Here is a 20,467-nt window from a genome sequence, read left to right on the forward strand (position 1 = left end):
AGGCTCTGGTGACAGCTTCCCTCTCCCTCCACTCTCCACAACTACAGCCACAGCCAGGGGGGGGCAGGTAAGGGGGGCTCCCTGTCCAGGAAGTCACACACACCACGCCCCAGCCACATGCCCACATGCTGCCCTGCTGCACTCACCACCTCATGCTCTTTCCTGGACCTCAGGCCCAGGAGCCAGTTCCTTCCCACTGGAGCTTACTCCCCAGTCCTCAGTTCCTGAGCCTTGCCCACTTCCTAGCCAGCACCCTCTCCAGCCTGGGGTCTGAGGCTCCAGGGATTGTAGAAGCTCTGGGAGAGGCCGCCTGCCTCCCACCCTCATCCCAGGCAAGCGCAGGCGAAGGCCTACAACATGGTTGCGGGCGGAGAAGCCTTGGAAACAGAGGAGCCTCGGTGAAGGGCCAGAGAGGCTCCTGGGAGGCTGGGAGACTTGGTGCTCTGCTGGGGAGACTGGGCAGCAAAGCCACGGATGCCCTGAATCGGTCAGAAAAGACCCCAGCGGCAGTAGGTGGGGAAAGGCACAGGCCAAGTTAGGCCTCAGTGTGGCAGATGCCTGGGCCTAGAGGCCTTGAGGCCTCAGGGTGGGCCTCGCCTCCCGGTGCTGGGCCTGGCTGGGCACCAAGGCAGCGGGGCCTTCCCAGGTGGGCAGCCTGGATGTAAGGTGGGTGGCAGGGGGCCGCGTACAATCCGACCCGGCGGGCTGAACTCCTCCGACGTGTCCCCGGCTCCCTGGGCCAGTGCAGGCCCCGCCCCCGGCCCTCCCTGCGCCCGGCCGGTGCGCGGGGAGGTCGGAGCAGCGGGCACTGCCCACCCTCCGGATGTATAAGCGTCCTGGCCAGAGGCGGGTGGTGCGCGCGGGTGCGCGTGACACTCGGGCTCCCGGGCTGCGCGGCCTGGCCTGGGCGGCGTCCCTCTGCTCCGGGTCCCCAGCCACGACAGTGGGCCGGCCGAAGGGGGCTGGGGGCGTTTGCCCGCTGGGTCCTGTTCCGCCGCGCTGAGGACCGGACGACGCCCCCGCTGGGGGTTGCCCGCCTGTGGCCGGTGCCGAGCCCGAACTGCCCTCTCCTCACCCAGGTGCAGGGGCAGCCAGGGAGGAGGCGGCGGGAGGGGCCGAGGGCAGGGGCACGGCTGAGCCCAGGCGGCCCCACGGCGATCACTCGGTGCCTCACTGACACGGGCTGAGGCTGGGCGCTCCGGGTGTAGCTGCCTCCACTCGGGGGCTGTAGGACGCAACGGTGGCTTCGCCGGACAGAGGGAACCCCGGCCTCGGTGGGAACGGCGGGATGTTCGAAGGGCGCTGGTCACGGAGGTCCCCGGGAGCAGAGGCCGGGGCAGGGAGCTTGAAAAGCAGAAGGGCCCGCACACCCCCCTAGGGCGCTCCACCCATCTGGGCCCCTCGGCGGCCACCAGCCCAGAGTGGGGGGCCGTGACGCCATAATCCCCGGGGCCCGGGGCTGGAGGCTGTGAGTGGCACCGCAGGCCCCCGCCCCCGGGTCCCGTGGGCTGGGCCGGCCTTGGTGCGGCTGGGTGCACGCAGTCGGAGGCGGCGCCGGCCAGGCCGCCGGGGCGCCTATGGACGCGCGGAGCCCGCTGTCTCCCCGGGCCAGCGCGTTCAGCATCGCCTCTCTGGTTGCAGCAGAGGCCGCAGAGCGCAGCGCTCGCCTGGGCCCCCGGTCCTCTGACCCGGCGAAGCTCCGCCGGCTGCTGGGATCCCCGGCCGGGATGCACTTCAGCACCGTCACCAGGGACATGGAAGGTGAGCCGCCCTGCTGTGTCTACGGGGACCCGCCCGCCAGACCCCCTGCCACTGCTGCCGTGGGGCCCAGAGTGGGTGGAGGGAGCTCTGGCGGGGTGGGCTCCAGGCTTCCAGGAGCAAGGAAGACGGGCAGGCATCCCGCCCAAAGCCTGTGCACCCTCCAGCCTGGGGACCCAGCTGCAGAGACCTGCAAGCGGCTAGACTCAGGCCCAGAACGGGACTGGTGGAAGCCAGGCAGGATAGGAGGGGAGGACCAGAGGCAGATGGCAGAGGTGGCCGCAAGCTGAGAGAGGTGGAGGGAAGGTGGCAGGAAAGGAGGGTGTCATAGAGTCTGGGAACCCGGGAAAACTGAGAGAGAGAAAGTGGTGAGGGCAGCGGGAGGAAAAGAAATTGAGAAGAGAGAAAACACAAAAAGCTCAAAAGGAAGGTAGGAAAAAAGAGAGAGATGATAAAGAAATAAAGAGAGCGAGAACGAAAAAGAAGGAAGTGAAGGGAAACGGAAGACAGAAAATAAAGTCATAAAAGAAAGCGAAAAGCTAGAGAAAATCTCCAGTTTTTATTTTGTTAAAAAAAAAAAAAAGGAAAAATCCCTGAATAACAGGAAAAGACCTACAGAAATAAGAGGCAAAAGGCAGACTGGAAAAGAAAGACGAAGTGATGAAAAACGAAGTGGAAAGAAAGGAGAGGAACAGAAGTGGGGAAAGAAGGAGGCAAAAAATAAAACAGGGATAAAGAGAAACGAAAGAGATAGTGGAAGAAGGAAAGAGGATTGGGAGGGAAATTTTCATCGAGGGAGACAAAGGTAAAGAAATAACAAATTGGGAAAAGAGCCCAGAGAGAGAAAGGAGAAACGCAACGCGGGAGGGCGGCAGAGCGAGGGGCGGCGGGCGGCCCGGCGCTCTGGGGAGCCGGTCCGGGCGGTCGGGGGGCCCGGGCCGAGCGAGCCGCGGCGGGCGGGCTGGGGGCTGGGGCGGGGGGCAGGGCGGGGGAGGGGCGAGCGCGGGGGAGGGGAGCGAGCCCATTGTCTCGGCGCCGGGGGCGGGGGGGCGCGGGGCGGGGCGGGGCGGGGCGCCTCCTCGGGGCCGGCCCGCGGTGTGGGCGGCGCGGCCCGGGGCGCAGCGCACGCCCGCCACTCGGCCCGGGGCGCGGGGCAGCGCTCACCTCGGCGGGGCGGCGGCGGCGGCGGCCCGCGGGTCATGATCTCCGCCGTGTCCAGCCCGTGGCTCACGCAGCTCTCGCACTTCTGCGACGTTGCAGCCTTCACGGCCAGCAGCCTGAGCAGCCTGGGGGCCGCGGGGGGCTTCCCGGGCGCCGCGTCGCCGGGCGCCGACCCCTACGGCCCGCGCGAGCCCCCGCCGCCGCGCTACGACCCGTGCGCCGCCGCCGCCCCCGGCGCCCCGGGCCCGCCGCCGCACGCCTACCCGTTCGTGCCGGCCGCCGGGGCCGCCAGCAGCGCCGCCGCCGAGCCCGAGGGCCCCGGGGCCAGCTGCGCGGCCGCCGCGAAGGCGCCGGTGAAGAAGAACGCCAAGGTGGCCAGCGTGAGCGTGCAGCTGGAGATGAAGGCGCTGTGGGACGAGTTCAACCAGCTGGGCACCGAGATGATCGTCACCAAGGCCGGCAGGTCAGGGAGCCCCCTCGCCGCCCGACCCTCCCCGCGCGTGGGCCCCGCCGGCGGGTGGGGGCGCGGCCCGCCACCTGCGGCCCCTGCAGGCGCGAGCTGGCTCTGGCTCCCCGCGGTCCCGGCTCCGGCGACGCGGGCGCGGGCAGCCACGGAAGGCGGCGGGTGGAGGAGCGCGGCGGCCGGCTCGCCCCTCCCGCAGCCCCGAGGCGCCCGCCGCCGCCGGAAGCCCAGGCCGGCCCGGAGCTCTCGGCTACCGGCGCGCGGCCTCGCCGACCGGCTCCCGGTGGCTCCCACCTCAAAGGAAAGTCACGTCTTTAGTTCCCCAATTCAGTGGACACGGGTTAGCTGGAGAGGGGCAGCTGGGCAGTTGTCTGCAGCACGGCAGCAGAGAGCGGAGACCCTTAAAAAACAGTATCCCCCCTTTGCTGGAGGTTGCGACCCACCTTCCTCGGGCCTAAATTCCGCGTGATTGTGGGACCTGGCTCTGGGGCCGGGGCCGGGGCCGCAGCCTTCCAATTGGCCTGTGTTTGTTTTAAGGGCCCAGAGAGAAGGGGAACAAGTTTTGCGATGCAACCGATTTGACCAGCAGACAAAGGCGGGTGCCGGGCTGTGTCTAATGTACACACGGAGACACCAGCTCTGCGTCCACACAGCCAAGGGGAGCTCAGGGCCTGTTTGCAGAGCCTTCTCGCGGTTTCTGTTTCGCTGCCGCGGCTGTCCTCCCTGGGGATCCTGGGGCCTATGCTCAGCTTCAGCTCTGCGCGTCTTCTCTGGGCTCTCCTTACTGTCCCCCGAGGACGGCGCCCCAGCCTCTGGCCCGGTCCAGCCCAGCAAGGGCCTTGGTTGTGGCCAGGCTTTACCCCGAAAGCCACCGTTCTGCAGCACCCACCGGCCTGCAGAGGCGGCGGTGGCAGGTCTGACCCGGAGGGCTGGCTCCATGGCATCTGCTTTCTGCCCACCGCCTGCAGGGAGTTGCCTCTGAGGGGAAGCCGTAGGAAGGGCAGGTGGGAGCCAAGCCTCACGCAGCCCTCCTGGGCCGGGTGGCTGGCACTGCTGTGCCGTCAGGGACAGGGCCGGCGCACGGTCGGCGGCCCATGCGGGAGCCACAGAATGTCCTTTCAAGAGCCTGGATGGGTCATAGAGTCAGAGTCCAGGGGAGGGGAGAGTTAGGTGACCACGAGAGCACGAGCCAGGTTCTCCCGGAGGAGCTGAGTCCGGGGGGTTACTGTGGCCGGTGGGAACTTGTGTGTGTCCCGAGGAAGGTGGGGAGACTCCTCCATTGGGCCTAAGAGTTGAGCCTATGGGCTCCGAGCCCTCAGCCTCGTTGGAGGGATTGCGGAGCAGCCGCAGACCCAGCCGAAAGGGCAAGCGGGACTCCTGGGAGCCACACAGAGTGCCCTGGTTTCACTTTGTTCGAGCCGGGAGTTCACATCCGTCTCTTAGATGGAGCTGGGGAGGCTCTGGAGGGCCGAGGATCTCCGGGACCGCGTCGTGGGAGTCTGCTGATAGGTGCTGCCGGCTGAGGCTCGCTCTGGGCCGGACAGCCGAGAATCGGCAAATGCTAGGCCGGCTCTGTGCACGCAAAGGTGGCAGAAGAAGCCACAGATGACGTTGGGGCGGGGAGGCTCCGCTCCAGGGCTTAGGGAGCCGTTCTGGGGTTTCAAAAAAGGGGGCAGGGGGCTGCCCTGACACTCCATTTACCCTTGGCTGGGCCAGGGCCCGGTTGGGTTAGAGTAGCTGAGGCAGAGGAGAGGGGATGGAGGGGCCCGGCGCTGAACCGTCCTGGGGTGGTCGAGGTGGGGCAGCCCTGCCTTCCCCCACCCGAGGTGACCGGAGGCCTCGCCGCCCCCAGGCGCATGTTCCCCACGTTTCAAGTGAAGCTCTTCGGCATGGACCCCATGGCCGACTACATGCTCCTCATGGACTTCGTTCCCGTGGACGACAAGCGCTACCGGTGAGCGCCCAGCGGGACCAGGGAGGGTGCCCTGGGGAGCGGCCGGTCCCCGCCTGGTGACGCCTCTGAGGGCAGCCCACGAGGACATTAGTGACCAGGAGTCCCAGCACCTGCCCCGGCTGCCCCACGGGCCCCGTGACCTCCTCCCTCCCCAGCCCCGTCAGACCCCAGACCCACACACCCCACCCCCAGCGGTTCTTGGGAACTCCCCTCAGGAGGTCACACAGGCTGGGCCCCTCCACCGGCGTAGGCCTGAGGCAGCTCCCACGCCCCTGGGCCAGCTTGGCCTGAGGCCCCTCGCACACAGCCCCTGCCTTTCTTCGCGTCTCCTTCTCCCACGAGGTGAGCGTGGGCACCTTGTCCCCTGCCCCCACTCCCGGGGAATGCTGGGCCCTGGAGCCGAGCAGGAAAGGTGGGGTGGCCGGGAGAGATTATGCAGGGCGGGTCTCAGCCGCCCGGACAATTAACAGCAATTAATAAAGAGACCGTGGTCCGCCCTGCGCCCGAGGCCGCCGCCGGCGCTGCCAAATCCGACTCGAGCCGGTGGTGGGGAGGCCCGAGCCGCAGACCCGCGTGCGGCGAAATGTGGCGTCCGGCCTCCTCCCCCGGTGCCCGGCTTCCTGTCGTCTCGTGTGTTGGGACGGGAGGGAATTTTCTGTTTTCTTCCCGGTGCCCCTCGGAAACGCTGCCAGTCTGTGTGGCAGCCGAAGGCTCCATTTCACCCGTGATGGGGAAATCATCAGAGGCACTTCTGGGGTGCACTCCGCAAGGCCCTCTCGGTTCACCCCGCATGGCATGACCCCCTGTTCCCGTGCTGCCCCAGGTACGCCTTCCACAGCTCCTCCTGGCTGGTGGCCGGGAAGGCGGACCCCGCCACGCCAGGCCGTGTACACTACCACCCTGACTCGCCTGCCAAGGGTGCACAGTGGATGAAGCAAATCGTGTCCTTTGACAAGCTCAAGCTGACCAACAACCTGCTGGATGACAACGGCCATGTGAGCCACCCCCGCACCTCCCCAGGCGACCTCGCTGTTGCTGTCCCGGTGTGGGCCCTCCAGCGTTCCTGTTGACCAGAACCAGACGCAGAGCTTGGGCAGCTCGGGGTGTGAATGAGGGACAGGCTGAGCAGAGTGGGCCCAGTGGCCCTCGGGCCTGGAGAGGGTGTCACTGTGCTCCCCATACCCCATTCCTGATCTTTTGCTGGAGACTTTTTAACTAGAAAGGATGGGGCGGTTTGTGTGCGTGTGGTGATACTGGGGGGGGGGGGGGGTGGCTGCAGGAGGCTTTGCACAATCCAGGAGGGTGATGCTGCTTTCCTGCCAGGCTGAGCTCTGGCCTCCAGCCACCTCCCACCCACCCACTGGGTGCCTCAAGTAGTTCTCAAGGACCTACGGAGAGAGGATCGTAATCCTGATCTTTTGCCATTTAGAGACTTTCCTTGTGGTCCCAGTTGATTGCAGTCTCCACTTGAGCCCCATAACCGGACCTCATTTTGAGAGTTCAGGCTTTTGTCCAAGTTCTCCGGGAAGTTCACTGCCTATCTAGACCTTTGCCCATTTCCTAGTTCCAAACTTGCCACCTTGTCTTCCAGATTATTCTCAACTCCATGCACAGATACCAGCCCCGCTTCCATGTTGTCTATGTGGACCCACGCAAAGATAGTGAGAAATATGCTGAGGAGAACTTTAAAACCTTCGTATTTGAGGAGACGCGCTTCACGGCGGTCACTGCCTACCAGAACCACCGGGTGAGGCCCTGGGATGGGCAAATTCAGTACTACTGGGTTGCAATTTCCCAGTGCTGCCTGGGGACAAAGGTTTGTAACCAAAGCTTTGGGTTCTGGTGGGATCCAACACCGTGGGGTTGCCCCCCCAAGGGCCTCAAGCAGCCTCCTCTCCTCTGCTGCAGGCTGGCCCAGCCTCCTATCAGGTTGACCTCTCCAGCAGCAACTGTCAGTGCGGCCTGAAAGTTTGTTTTCAAACCATTCCGGAAACTCCCCATCAGGGGCCTGATCCACGGCTTACCCAAATTCCTAGGGCATCCCCCCCCAACACACACACACTGTGGGTCGGTGGTGGAGGGGACCACATTCCCATCCCAGCCAGGGACACGGGGTCTCCATCCTAGTCACTTGGGACCACAGAGGGGTTCTTTAGCGAGAAAGGAGCTTCCCCGTTTGGCAGGAGAGAGTTAACTGGGGAGGTTTGTGTCCCCGAGGAGTAAAAGGGCCCCTACCTGGGGAGCTCCTGCAAACACTACCCGACTGGAGCTCGCCCCCCAGCGCAGGGGCCCTACCCATTTGCTCAATGCCCGCTTCGCCCCCCACCCCACCCCACCCCACCCCACCCGCAGATCACGCAGCTCAAGATCGCCAGCAACCCCTTCGCCAAAGGCTTCCGAGACTGCGACCCGGAGGACTGGTGAGTGTCCTCCGGGGAGACGGCGACTGCGCTGCCCCGGAGCCTGGAGCCTGGCGGGGGCGCCCCCTGACCCGCCGCCCTCCTCCCTCCCGCAGGCCCCGGAACCACCGGCCCGGCGCGCTGCCGCTTATGAGCGCCTTCGCGCGCTCGCGGAACCCCGTGGCCTCCCCCACGCAGCCCAACGGCGCCGAGAAAGGTAGGGCCGGGGGTCGTGGGATCCGGGCCGCGGCCCCGCGCGCGCTCCGCCCCAGGCCGGCGGCCTTGCTGGGCCTCGCCCGCGCCCCAGGGGCGCTCGCGGCCTTCGCGCCGGTTGCACAACGGTCGTGGCGGCGGGCAAGCGCGCACTCGCCCGCCCGGCCCGACGGCTGCGCCGCGCCCGCCCCGCCCGCCGCCCGCCGCCCGCCGCCCGCCGCCCGCGGAGGGGCGCGGGCCCCTGGGGAGGGCCCCCGGGGAGGGCCCCCGGGGAGGGCGCGGATCCCCCAGGCTCCCGCCCCGGCGCGCTCACCCCCGGCCCTCCCCGCAGACGCGGCCGAGGCTCGGCGCGAATTCGAGCGCGACGCGGGCGGACCGGCCGTGCTCGGGGACCCGGCGCACCCGCCGCAGCTGCTGGCTCGGGTGCTGAGCCCCGCGCTGCCCGGGGCCGGCGGCGCCGGCGGCCTCGTCCCGCTGCCCGGTGCGCCCGGGGGCCGGCCCAGCCCCCCGCACCCCGAGCTGCGCCTGGAGGCGCCCGGCGCGTCGGAGCCGCTGCACCACCACCCCTACAAGTACCCGGCCGCCGCCTACGACCATTACCTCGGGGCCAAGAGCCGGCCGGCGCCCTACCCGCTGCCCGGCCTGCGCGGCCACGGCTACCACCCGCACCCGCACCCGCACCCGCACGCGCACGCGCACGCGCACCACCACCCCGCCGTGAGCCCCGCCGCCGCCGCCGCCGCCGCCGCCGCCGCCGCCGCCGCCGCCGCCAACATGTACTCGTCGGCCGGGGCCGCGCCGCCCGGCTCCTACGACTACTGCCCCAGATAACGCGGCCGCCGCCCGCCGCCCGGGCAGCCCCGAGGGCCCCGAGGACGCGCTCCTGCCGCCCCGGGGCCAGCCCAGCCGCGAAGCCGTCGGGCCCTCGCCGGTTCCCCCCCCCCCGGAGCCGCCGCGGGGCCGGTCCGCGCCGCCAGTGCCAAAGCGCCCGGTCGGCGGCGGAAGGAAGTGGTATTTATTGTTCTCCGCGAGCCCGCGTCGCCCCCCGCCCCCACCCCGGCCCGGCCGGCAGCTGCAGTGTAGACGACCCGGGAGCCCGTCTGCAGGCGGTGTAGATACGTGTAGATATTTGTAGATACTGTAGATACCGCGCCGGCGCCGACTTGATAAAGGTTTCGCCTCTTTTGGAAGCTGCCTACGTGTCCGTTTATTCGCGTCCGCTGAGAGCGCACGGGGGGCGCCGCGGCTCGGGTCCGGTGGGCTCGGGCCTCGGGGCCTCGGGGCCTCCCGCGCCGGCGCCCAGCGGTGCCCGCAGTGCGCCCGCCGAGCCTCCTCCGCCCGCCCCGCCGCGTCCTCTCCCCGCCCCCGGCCCGGCCCGGCCCGGCCCTCGGGGTGCGCGCCCGGTCTCCCCGGGTCTCCGGGCCCCCCGCCCCCGCCTCCACCGGGTGGCTTCATCCCTCCTCCCCCAGGCCGAAGCGACCGGGGCTCCGCCCCAGACCGGGTGTGCGCGGGCCGGGCCTGTGTTCAGGACCAGAGCCGTCCTGGGTGCTTTTCCACGGAAGCTGGAAACAACCATCACGACAGGACACACTGTCAGCTGGGGGCGGGGAGGGGGAGACGCTCTGACTGATCCGCAGAAAGACAAAAACAGGCAGTTCTGCTGTTCTAGCATTTCCCCTGGCTGGCCCTAGCCCAGGCCTGCGTTTTCCCCTGTTTATTGACTTTGTTCCCTGTGAATGTCCCCACGGAGTGACCTGGGCAGGGGGCACAATGACAGTGGTCATGAGTCATCTCGAAACCTGTCTCTGAAGCATTTTTCCCAGGCCAGGTGGTGAGGGACCTCTCCCCATTAACTCAACACCAGGGATGGGGCCAGAGGAACCCTTTGATCCCTCCCTTCCTGAGTCCAGGCAGGAAAAGCTGACAACCGGTCAACGTCAAGGCTGCTGACTTGGACACAAGATGGACGGGAAATGCAAGGGGCTGAGCTTCTATCCCCCTTCTGTGTCTGTCCCAGTACGTTTGTGGCAATCCCTGCCACATGGCGGTGGCCACCTGGTGCCACCTCTCCCCAGTGCAGCCAGCCGTTTCCCAACGACTGTCCCAGACTGGATGCTTTCTTCCTGGATGTGCTCACCCTGGTGGTGTGAGGTGACTGGAGGCTTAGCGGTTGGACGGCAGGCAGGGTTTCCATGAGGCAGGTCTACAAAGGGAGGGGGCGACCAGGCTGCTGGGGAGTGAGCTCTGAGCCAAGGTCTGACCAAGCTTCAAAGTTCATCTGATGCCAGGGCGTGAAGACTCGCAGCACCTGCTTGAGCAGCCAGCGGGCTCTGTGGGCGCAGCTTCAGGGCAACTCTGGACACCCACCCCTGAGGGACGTCCTACTACCCGCCCTGCAGATTCCCCTCTAGGTGAGCGGCATGCACCATTGGGCTCCCCATTCACGTGGCCTGTTTCACGTTTGTACCACGAATGCACCCTGCATCCCGCCCTGGGAGGCCTACGGGAATGATGGGCTGTGGCCTGCAGAGCTGGTCTCTCCTGCGAGTGCTGGGCCCCCCTCCGGGACCCACTGTGACTCTGAGGCCACCCTCTTCTCTGCACACTTTACACTCAGGCTGTGGGGACGGTCAGGGGTTGAGAACCACAATCGGAGAGATGTCTGTTTGGGTTTTGTTTAAAGCTGAAGTGAGAAGAAGCTCCCCTCTGAACCGGCCATGGTGCCAGGTATTTGCAGACGGGAGGAGGCAGCCGAGCACGCGGCCCTTCGGTGTGCAGCCCGCCACCTCCTGCGTGTGTCCCACCTCCCGTAATCATCACCCACTCAAGATGGAAAGCTGTGCTGCTGTCCAGCACGGTGGCTGCTGGCCATAGCGGGGCACTTGCATGTTAATGAGCAAAAATAGAATAAAATTAAACCTTTGGTTCCTCGCTGGCTGCATTCTGAGTGCTGGACGGCACATGGGCGGCAGGTCAGCTCGCCGGACGCTGCAGATGACGGCCGCCCCGCCCTGGGGAGCAGCCCCCCAAAGGCATAGTTTTCTACCCTCTGCCCCCTGTAGATGAGTTTGCCCGGCTTAAGAACTTCTCATAAATGGGATCGTACAGCAGGGCGCCTGGGCTGGCCACACTGCCACCCGCCCGTCAGTTCTGGTTGCTGACTGGTGTCCAGTCTCCTGTGAAGGGCACTCAGTTGTTTTACGATGGGCGCTGCAGGTGGGACTAGTTCCTCCGGGCGGCCATGCAACACGTCAGTAGGCTCTGTCACCTACCTCCCATCCTGGGGAGGTGACAAAGTCAGCCGGCTTCTGCTGGGAGCTCCTCGTTTCAGAAAGGCACCAGGGCCACTCTTAGCCACTTACCCCTGCAGCCAGTGCCTGGTGAGCTCCACCAGCAATGTTGCCACTGCCTTCCGGGTGGGGCTGCCGTTCCCGTGGGCAGCTACCCCAGACAGTCCCCAGCTTCCCCGTGAAGCCACTGTCCTGGCAGCTTCCCTGTCCCTCGCTTTGGGCTGCTTTGCGACCACACCTGGCCTGCCCCTTCCACCAGCCGCCGTGCTGCACTGTGTGGGGGCTCGGGTCCCATCCGCCCCACTTCCTCATGGGCTCACTCCTCAATGCCTTTTTCTGGGTTCCTCAGTGGGCCCAGAGGTCCCATTCTGTCCCCTTCACCTGTCTCCAGGTGTCCGGTTGCTAGAACTCAGGAGGACAAGAGTTCGGATTAGAAGGGACCTCAGAGATCTGGGCCGGGGACCCCAGACTCCTCAACCCTCGGAGCCCTTCAAGAAACAGTGGATGCCTCACAAATGAAATAGGTAAACTCTTGACTAAGCAGAGGAGGGGTAAGGCCTATCTACTGTCCTCTTTACCAGTAAAGAGTGGGACCTCTTTACCAAAGGGGTCCCACATAAGGGGTCTAGGGAACCCAAGGACCCTGGGGCGTGGGGGCATGACCCCACCCCCACCCCAGAAGCCCAGCTGGCTGTTTTGAGAGGAGGAAGACCAGACCAGAGCCACAGGCAGGGCGTCCTGTGCGGCCTTCCTCGGCGCTGGAGCCTCTGCCTTTGACATAAACACTCCAGCTCCTAGGGAGCTTAGGAAATGCTGCCCCGTGTGCGGGATACTCCAGCACCAACAACTGGCATTTTTAGAGGACTTACGAGCGCCGGGCACCCCGGCGAGCCCTGTGATTGCTGCCTCCTCTCATCGAGGTATTCCAAAAGCCCAGAACATCAGGATGCTAACAAACCCACAGCCCACGGGGTCTTGCCTGCAGGCTCATGGCTGGTGCAGGGATGCTCTGGAATGGGACCCCCCCGCCCACCCCTCCACTGTATTGCCACTAAGCTGGCAACACCACGTGCCTTTATTTTCTTTTATTTTTATTTTTTAAAAGATTTTTATTTATTCATGAGAGACACAGAGAGAGGGGCAGAGACACAGGCAGAGGGAGAAGCAGGCTCCACGCAGGAAGCCTGATGCGGGACTCGATCCCGGACCACCGGGATCATGATCTGAACCGAAGGCAGACGCTCAACTGCTGAGCCACCCAGGCGCCCCAACCACATGCCTTTATTGAGCCAAAGAGAAAGTGCCCCAAACAGGCCTGTTGGGTGAGCTACAGGGCACAGGCAGCTGTGGGCACGTCTCTGACGACAACATGCTGGAGGGGCTGGTTACAAGTCTCCCCCTCAGGGAAGCATTTGGGGTGCAGAGAGCTGTTCACAGAGGTTCTTCCATGGGATGAGGGGAGTCCGGTGTCACCTTGAGCCTGGAACTGCAGAGGAAAAGGAAGCCTGGTGGCTGTGTGGCTTCCGCCACCCCTTCCCTCTGGCTGGGGAAGTCCACAGAGTGTGTGGGACCCGCATGGCGGCGGGTGGGTGAAGGCGAGGCACTGAGCTCCAGGTGTGCTGCAGATCAAAGCATCTGCGCACTGGAGAATTCCATAGGGCCACAGCTGCCGGGGGAGGGGGGCAGAGGCGCCCTGTGCAGGCAGCCGGTGGGAGTGGGGGGCCTGAGGAGCTGCTTCTGGGACAAAAGGAACGATTCCAGGGGCAGCAGGGGTATGGCCTCACCTGGAGCTGGGTGCGAAGGAGAGCACACCTCCCAGGTCCCCCGGGCCCCGTGCCTCAGTTTCCCCTTAGTGCTGGGTGCTGACCCCTGCCCCGTCGGAGCGGTGTGAGTCGCGGAGGCCTGTGTGAACAGCGGGGACCATCGTCTCCTCCTCTGCGTGGGTTCCGACGAGGTTTCACAGGTGCCAGGGGGCAGGACTAGGCATCTGCACTGGGCACGTCTGACGCCTCCGCACAAACCTGATCCCCACATGCCCCCCTCACTCCGAGGCCGCCTCCGTATTGTGACCTGGCCCCAGCCGGGGAGCAGTGAGGGGTGTGACAGGGCCCCACAGGCCAGCCGGCCCTGCGAGGGGAGGCTGGGGCTGCTTCCTGGTCTACCCCACATGCTTTCTGTATTTAAAAAAACACACAAATCTTGCCTTTGATTCGCTTCCCTTCCCTGCTTGTTGTACTACTTCAAACCGGATGAGTTCACAAGATGAGACTTTGGAGCCTCGGCGCCTCTACGTAAACCACTGCCAGGTCTGTGTGGGGGAACAGCAAAACCAAAGGTGTTTTGTGAAAAGCAGCCCCCATGGGGGAGAAGCTTAGGTTTTAATAGCAGTAATTAAGTTATCTTCTTAATTATAAATAGGAATGGCATTGCCGACATCCTTTATCTATCAGCTCTCAGTTGCATCAAGTTCGTGCCGAACCCTCTGCTTCCAGCAGGTGCCACCGTGCCTTCCACTGGGCTCACAGGGCAGCCCGGCACCGCTCTGGCCGCGACCACCTGCCCTGGGAACACTCGGGCTTCTGGACACCCCACTCCTGCTTGCACCACCCGGGAAAAGGCCTTCCGATCAGATCGTGACCCCCTTCGATGGAAACACGTCCTGACCTCAGAGATGCTGGAAGAACTATTTGCCGAGAACAGGAGTGGGGGGGCCTTACCATCGCTGGGGCCCTGGACTCGAGGGACACTTTCCCAGCCACATGTCTCTGCCTTCTGGGGCCGGGGTCTGGAGCAGCACTGGGTGCTGCATCTCAGGTCTCTGGGAAGACAGCAGAGCCCCCCCCCCCCCCCGGGAGACTGGACTCCTGGGGCTCCAGTCCCCAAGCCCTCCCCACAGCGGCTCTGCCCTTCCAGGATGGATGCCACCCCCCACCCCCGACTGGCACTCCCCGCCGCAGGTTCCTGTCTTCCCAGCCTTCCCCTCACTCCATGTCCCCATCTCTGAACCTACCCCTTCATCCCAGAACACGTTTCCTAGATTCTTCCCCAGGACGGCTTCTTCTGTGACCTCATTGCACAGTGAAGGTGGGAGCGGGGGCCAGGGCCGATGGAGGCCGGGTTAAGGAAGAGGCCGCAGCTCTCGGGCTCTCCGAGTGCCCGCTGCCCATGGCTTGCAGCTCGCATATTTTCCCATCAGGTAGGACGTGCCCTGGAGGACAAGGCAGGCTCTTCATTGGAGGGCCACCCTCCCTGAGCCCTCCCCCGTGGTCACCAGGTGGGACACAGGCCCCTCCCTGTGTCCTCGAAGGCCAGCTCCTGCCAGGTCTGTGGGTGGCAGGAAGCCCCCCCCAGGAGTGTGTTCTCTGCCCTTAGTTCTTCTGTGGGTCTGGTTTTCCAGCATCGTCATCGTGGTGGGAACAGGAGCTTGTGTGTGCGCAACAAAATCTGGAAGCAGCGACCGCCACGCCAAGGATCACGCTTCTGATAACAGTACGTAAAGTCTTAAAAAAGGACTAAGAAAAGCAAGCGGCTTCATTAAGATGCCACTGGCCAGCGTGAGAGCGCCCCGGCTTGGCGCTTCTCCTGGGAGTGCCCGCAGGCCGCAGAGCAGAGAGCAGGGGCTGCGGCCTCGCCAAGTGGGGAGTGGGCGCAGGGGGCTGCGAGCTGAGCCAGGAGCTGGGCGCTCACACCCACTTCCCGGGGCCGTGAGTAAGCAGGCACTCTGGGCGTTGGGGGCAAAGTCCCCTTCCCCACAGGGGTGGCTGAAGAGAGGCCCCTGCCCCAAGCGTGCCTGCTGCCATCTCCACGGGCGGTGCTACTGGACGGTGAGGGGCAGCGGGCCTCATTTTCCCCAGTGCCCCACGGGGCCTTGTACAGCGGGCCCTTCTTGCAGGCCTGCGTGGTTCTGGGCACGTCTCCCCTCCTCGGCTCCGATGATCAAGCCCTCTTTCCTTTTGGGTGGGAAAAGCCAGGATGGTCCATTTATTTTTATTTTATTTTATTTTTTTTTATTTATGATAGTCACAGAGAGAGAGAGAGAGAGGCAGAGACATAGGCAGAGGGAGAAGCAGGCTCCATGCACCGGCAGCCCGATGTGGGATTCGATCCCGGGTCTCCAGGATCGCGCCCTGGGCCAAAGGCAGGCGCCAAACCGCTGCGCCACCCAGGGATCCCCAGGATGGTCCATTTAGAGGAGGGGTCCAAGGCCACAACCTGGCACCCCTTCCGGAGACCTGCACTCCCAGAAGCCATTGCAGGGCTGTCCCAAGAGCTGCAGCTGCCTCCGGCCTCTTCATATGCCACTGTCATTCCCCTGCCACCACCTGCTCTCCGGAGTCTGAGGACACGGGCACTAATCCTGCCCCTCTAACAGGTGGGGGCTGTGGGCGGGAGCCCCCAGTATTTAGGCACCTTGATGTCACCTCCAGGAAGAGGACTGGTCTCAGGTGGGCCGAGGGGCCTTCTGCGTGCTGGCCAGGCCGTTTCGCTCCTCAAGCCTGCGCCCCTCAAAGCTCCTCAGAGCTGCGCACTGCTGTTCCCATTTCCAGCGATTTGCCATGCAGGCGTCTGTCTCATCCCAGGGAGAATTGAAGCTTCCAGAAGACAGAGATCCTATCACCCGTTGACCTGAAAATAATTTATGATGAATGAAAAAGTTGGCTTAAACCACAATGAGAGACTTTGTAGCCATTAGGATGGCTGTTATGAACACACACACACACGCAGAACACGTGGGTGAGGGTGTGGAGGAATTGGGACCCTCGTGCACCGCTGGTGGGGATGTAAAAGGGTGCAGCCATTGTGGAAAGCAGGATGGAGGCCCCTCAAAAGAGTAAACCTAGAACTACGTAGGACCCAGCAGTTCCTCTCTGGGGGTATGCCCCGGAGAAGTGAAAGCAGGGACTTACACAGATATTTGTACACCCATGACCATAGCAGTGTCAGTCACAATAGCCAGGAGATGCAAGCGGACCAGGTGTCATCAATTAGCCAATGGCTAAAAATAATTGACTGATAAATGGAGAAAAATGTTGGATGTCCATACAGTGGGACACTGTTGAGGCATAAAAAGGAAGGAAATTCTGACATGTGCTACGACAAGGGATGGGTCCTGAGGACTTTATGCTCAGCGAAACAAGCCAGACCACAAAAGGACAAATACTGTAGGATTCCCCGTATATGAGGTCCCAGAGGAGATACACAGTATTGGAGGGGGTGCCAGGGGCCGGGGCGGGCGGATGGGGCATTAGTGTTTAATGGGGACAGAGCTGCATTTTGGGCAGTTGACAAAGTTCTGGAGAGGGATGGTGGGGATGGTTGCTCAACACTGTGAATGTGCTTAATGCCGCTGAACTGGACGCTTGAAATGGTTAAAATGGCAAATTTCTATTTTTTATGTATACTTGCACGTATTTTACAATTAAAGAAACCCTGAATTATCCATCATCTACAAAGTCCACTATTCATTGTGGATTGACCAAGTCTCTAAACTGGTGGTTTTTAACATAGAAATCTCATCCTGCTGAGCCATTGGGCAATGTCTGGAGACACTTCTGACGACCGCACCGGGTGGGTGGAAGCCAGACGCGAGATTCACAGGGTCTGGACCAGCTGCCAGCCGCAGTCCCAAGTATTTTGAGACCCGTGTAGCAGCAGCCAGACGGGCGAGCGTCCCTCCTGGTGGGAGCTGCTCTCTTGGCGCTACTTCCCCCAGGCCGAGTCCCCCCAGACTCTCTCCACAAGCCTCTCTGGTGCCCAGGGACCCAGACTCACCCACCGGGCAGGCAGTCCAGCCCCCAGCCTGAGTGGTAGGTCCTACACCCTGAGGGGGGTGGGTGGGGGGCCAGTGACAGCCCTGGGTGTGGCGCTTGAGACCCCTGGGAGATGTGTCTCCAAGTGCCTCTGCCCCGGCCAGTCCAGCTCAGCTAGCTCGTGTGTCCCTCTCACAGGGACAGTGTCCCTCTCCTTGTTCATGGGGCTCCATAGCTTTAGTTAGGGACCCCGGCTCTTCAGGAGGGTCACTTAGCTCTGGGGGGGCCGCCAGCAGCCCTCTGTCTTTTAGAGCAGGCAAAGATGCGGCAGGAGGTGGGGGGCACGGAGTGACACGTTCACACTTCCACAGGCCAAGTGGCTGCCACACAGCGTGTGTTGAAATACAGCTTCTGCTGTAAAAGGATGCATGTTCCTGGAGACGACAGTGGTCACCAAGCTGGCTGGGGCCTGCAGGGGGATGGAAGTGGCCTGCAGGCTCTGTGGGGTGGGGCCCGGGGCTCGAGACCGGCCCCACGAAGGCAGATCAGCGGAGGGTCCAGCTGCCCACCCTGCTCGGGAGCCTGAGGGCCACTCGGGGAGAAAGGAGCTGCTTCTGGGTGGGGCAGCCGCTAGACCCCAGAGCAAAGGGGCAGGAGGGTGTTACTAGGGGTGGGACTTTTGTTGCTGTTCCCACAGCCATCTGGTAAGGAGGGTGAATGTCACTGAATGTAAGTTCTCCTGCAACATATAACGAACCCGCCAGCCCTTCCCTGCCCATCTCCTCTGTTCTGAGCGCACTCTGGTTTCTGTCCCCCCACCCCCCAGCTCCCCCCACTCCTCCCTCTTTGCTCCTGTAACTGAGCTGAGCGGTGTGCAGGCAATGGTTGTAGGATTGATTATTCCTGATTAGCAAACAGCACGTTCTCGTTCTTTACGTCACCAACCAGGGAAGGGGGACGTCGGGTTTGTGGATTATGAATGGGAAAGGCATGTGCTCCTGTGGGCTTTGCCCCCGTGGCTGCGGACTTGAGCAGAGTCCAGTCCCCCCCGCCCCCGCCCACGTCCGACTGCACATCAGACACCTGACACCTGTCTCGTCTACAAGAAGGAGATGCACTCCATGAGGAACTTTGTTCACGCCCATCTGATGGGGTGGTCCCTCCCTGTTCGAGATGAGTAGTGACGAGCTCCAGATGTCCAGGGGCTCACCTCAGATCCTGGGAGCCCCCACTTCCGAGAGGAAGGCGCCAAGTGCCCACCCTTCAGCACCACAGGCCCAGTGGCCACTGGCGACGCCTTGGTTTAATGTTGAAGCCGGGCTGTGCTTCCCTTCATTGTGGCTTCTGTTTGAAATTTTCAAAATAGAAAAAAAAAAATGCCAGTGGTTTGATAAATTCTTGGGATTTATAAATTGTATGTTGTGTAATAAAGAATTCTCACTATAGTCACCCCCTTACTTGGTGTATCAAAATGTATGGATTTAACAAAATTTCCCTGACATTTTAAAAAAATATTTTATTTATTTATTTGACAGAGAGAGAGAGAAAGAAAGAGAGAGAGAGAGAGAGTATAAGCAGGGGGAGCAACAGAGGGAGACGGAGAAGCAGGCTCCTCACTGAGCAGGGAGCCCGACACAGGGCTCCATCCCAAGACCCCAGCATCATGACCTGAGCTGAAGGCAGACACTTAAGCGCCTGAGCCACCTAAAATTTCCCTGACATTTAAACATTGCTTGCAAATGCGTTAAAAACACTTTTAAATACTTAACAAGGGCAGCCCCGGTGGCGCAGCGGCTTGGCGCGGCCTTCAGCCCAGGGCGTGATCCTGGAGACCCTGGATGGAGTCCCACGTCGGGCTCCCTGTGTGGAGCCTGCTTCTCCCTCTGCCTCTCTCTCTCTGTGTTTCTAATAAATAAATAACATCTTTAAAAAAAATAATAAATATTTAACGAAAATGGCAAGCCTAACATATAGATCTGAAAATATCTTAGCATCTTCGGAAAGACACACGCGTACACACACAGTACGAGACCCACCAGGGCGGGCACTGAAGGTGCTGAACTCCAGCTTCCCCTTGGGCTGCCGCTTCTTCCTTAGGCGTGTTCTCAGCATCCCGAGGGCTCGGACTACTGACGCGGGCAGCGGGCAGCTCGGCTCTGGGCTGGGTGCTGCAGGGGGGCCCAGTGCCGCCCTGAGTGAGGCTGGCCCGCCCTGGCCTGCTCCAGAACGAAACGTCTGCACAGGTTGAGGAAACTCTCGATGATGCCCCATCTTTCATGTTCCCTGAGATGAGGGATTCTTTGGGTTTCACGTGCATGGAGGTCCGGGTCTCTGTCCATCCATTTGGAGATTTGGCCTGGGGTGTGGGGATGAGTAAGCTTCTTCACCAGCGTTTCGTTACACCCCACAGGGTGCAGTGAGGGGTGCCCCGAGCATGGGGGGGGGGATCGCGTGGCTGGATGCTTGCACTGGCCATGGCAGGAGGCTCAGGTCCTGCCCGGGCTCCTTCCCCCGAGGCCCGGGGATTGGGGGGACTGTGCTCACTCTTTCTTGCTACACAAAGAGAAACAAGGAGAAACATCCTTTATTTTGTAAAGGATGAAAACATTTTGACTCTCCTCCCTCACGAGGCGGAGCCCGTGTCCCTTTGCTGATAGCAGGGCCGGGCAGAGAAGACTGCGGCAGGTTTGCTGGATGAGCCCCTGGAGGCCCCCTGTAAGAAGCCTGACTTCCCTGGGACCCCCATGCTGAGAGGCCACCCCACAGAGGGGCTCACACCCACAGTGCCCGAATCCCATTCACCCCAGGACCCACGCACCTCCTGAAGGCCCCACCCACTACCACCACCTGGGGGGTTGGGTTTCACCCTGTGGATCCGTGCGGGGACTCACACTCAGACCACACTTGGCCTGCTTATTCCCTGCAATACTTCGCTGGTCTACTTCGTGTTAACTTTTCTTGTTTGAGTGTTAATGAGACTTCTTGGGCCATCAGAATCTTGCCTGTTTGAACAGACGACAGTCACCGTCGTCTTGCTGCCCGACACATCCTGGGCCCGTGTGGGAGGCCCGTTGGCCTTGGGTGCTGCTCTTGGCACCTCTGAGCGCCTCCTGGCTTTGCGGCAGAAGCAAGATTCCCCAAGTCTGCTCCGTGCCACGGAGGCAGGGGCCCACACACGTGCATCCTTTCAGCTCCGTGGGCCTGAGGTCCCAGACGCTGTTGCCCAAGGGTGCCTGTCAGTGACACACAGGATGTACTTTCCTGACCCTGAGATCAGAGAGCCCACGTCGGGTGCTGATGTACAGGTGGGGCAGCTCCAGGGCCCCTCCTGGCAGGATGGCACACGGTACAGGCATGTCCTACTTCCGCTGGGCTGTGACTCTACCTCCGGCTCCGATGTTTTCCCACAGGGACCCCCTAAGCCTGGTTTTAGAGCTCCCTTCGTGGACCTGACAGCCCTACACCTGTGGGGTGGTGTA

At 62.8% G+C, this 20,467-nt stretch overlaps 1 protein-coding gene and 2 long non-coding RNA genes across 6 annotated transcripts; 2 read left to right on the forward strand and 1 right to left on the reverse strand.

The window, feature by feature from the left end:
* The first annotated feature begins 853 nt into the window (after nucleotides 1-853).
* TBX1 (T-box transcription factor 1) lies at nucleotides 854-9,138 on the forward strand. Of its 2 annotated transcripts, XM_077874699.1 has the most exons (9): nucleotides 854-1,079; nucleotides 1,642-1,761; nucleotides 3,019-3,382; nucleotides 5,235-5,336; nucleotides 6,160-6,331; nucleotides 6,928-7,083; nucleotides 7,689-7,756; nucleotides 7,852-7,952; nucleotides 8,280-9,138. In XM_077874699.1, exons 2-9 carry the CDS (start codon nucleotides 1,728-1,730, stop codon nucleotides 8,777-8,779), a joined length of 1,497 nt encoding a protein of 498 aa, XP_077730825.1. In that variant the 5' UTR covers nucleotides 854-1,079; nucleotides 1,642-1,727; the 3' UTR covers nucleotides 8,780-9,138. The 2 variants fall into 2 exon arrangements, with proteins under 2 accessions (XP_077730825.1, XP_077730824.1); XM_077874698.1 differs by having other exon boundaries at nucleotides 854-1,761.
* A 317-nt stretch (nucleotides 9,139-9,455) lies between these two features.
* LOC144299251 (uncharacterized) lies at nucleotides 9,456-16,661 on the forward strand. 3 transcript variants are annotated; one of them, XR_013365964.1, is made up of 4 exons: nucleotides 9,456-10,359; nucleotides 11,630-11,762; nucleotides 13,657-14,434; nucleotides 14,636-16,661. It is a non-coding gene; the product is annotated as an uncharacterized LOC144299251 (long non-coding RNA). The 3 variants fall into 3 exon arrangements; XR_013365963.1 differs by having other exon boundaries at nucleotides 13,657-16,661; XR_013365965.1 differs by having other exon boundaries at nucleotides 13,731-16,661.
* Nucleotides 15,245-20,318, reverse strand: LOC144299252 (uncharacterized). The gene is made up of 3 exons (XR_013365966.1): nucleotides 19,025-20,318; nucleotides 18,199-18,332; nucleotides 15,245-15,864 (listed from the first exon to the last, which is right to left on the reverse strand). It is a non-coding gene; the product is annotated as an uncharacterized LOC144299252 (long non-coding RNA).
* Between the last annotated feature and the right edge of the window lie 149 nt (nucleotides 20,319-20,467).

This window comes from Canis aureus, chromosome 27 (assembly GCF_053574225.1).
Source record: "Canis aureus isolate CA01 chromosome 27, VMU_Caureus_v.1.0, whole genome shotgun sequence".
Classification (NCBI taxonomy): Eukaryota; Metazoa; Chordata; class Mammalia; order Carnivora; family Canidae; genus Canis; species Canis aureus.

Bases quoted from the DNA above. Each gene is read 5' to 3' on its own strand.
- TBX1 (XM_077874698.1), top strand. From the start codon at position 1,578: ATGGACGCGCGGAGCCCGCTGTCTCCCCGGGCCAGCGCGTTCAGCATC. The intron at 5,337-6,159 runs GTGAGCGCCCAG...GTGCTGCCCCAG, and splicing joins GTGGACGACAAGCGCTACCG to GTACGCCTTCCACAGCTCCT. The intron at 7,953-8,279 runs GTAGGGCCGGGG...CCCTCCCCGCAG, and splicing joins GCCCAACGGCGCCGAGAAAG to ACGCGGCCGAGGCTCGGCGC.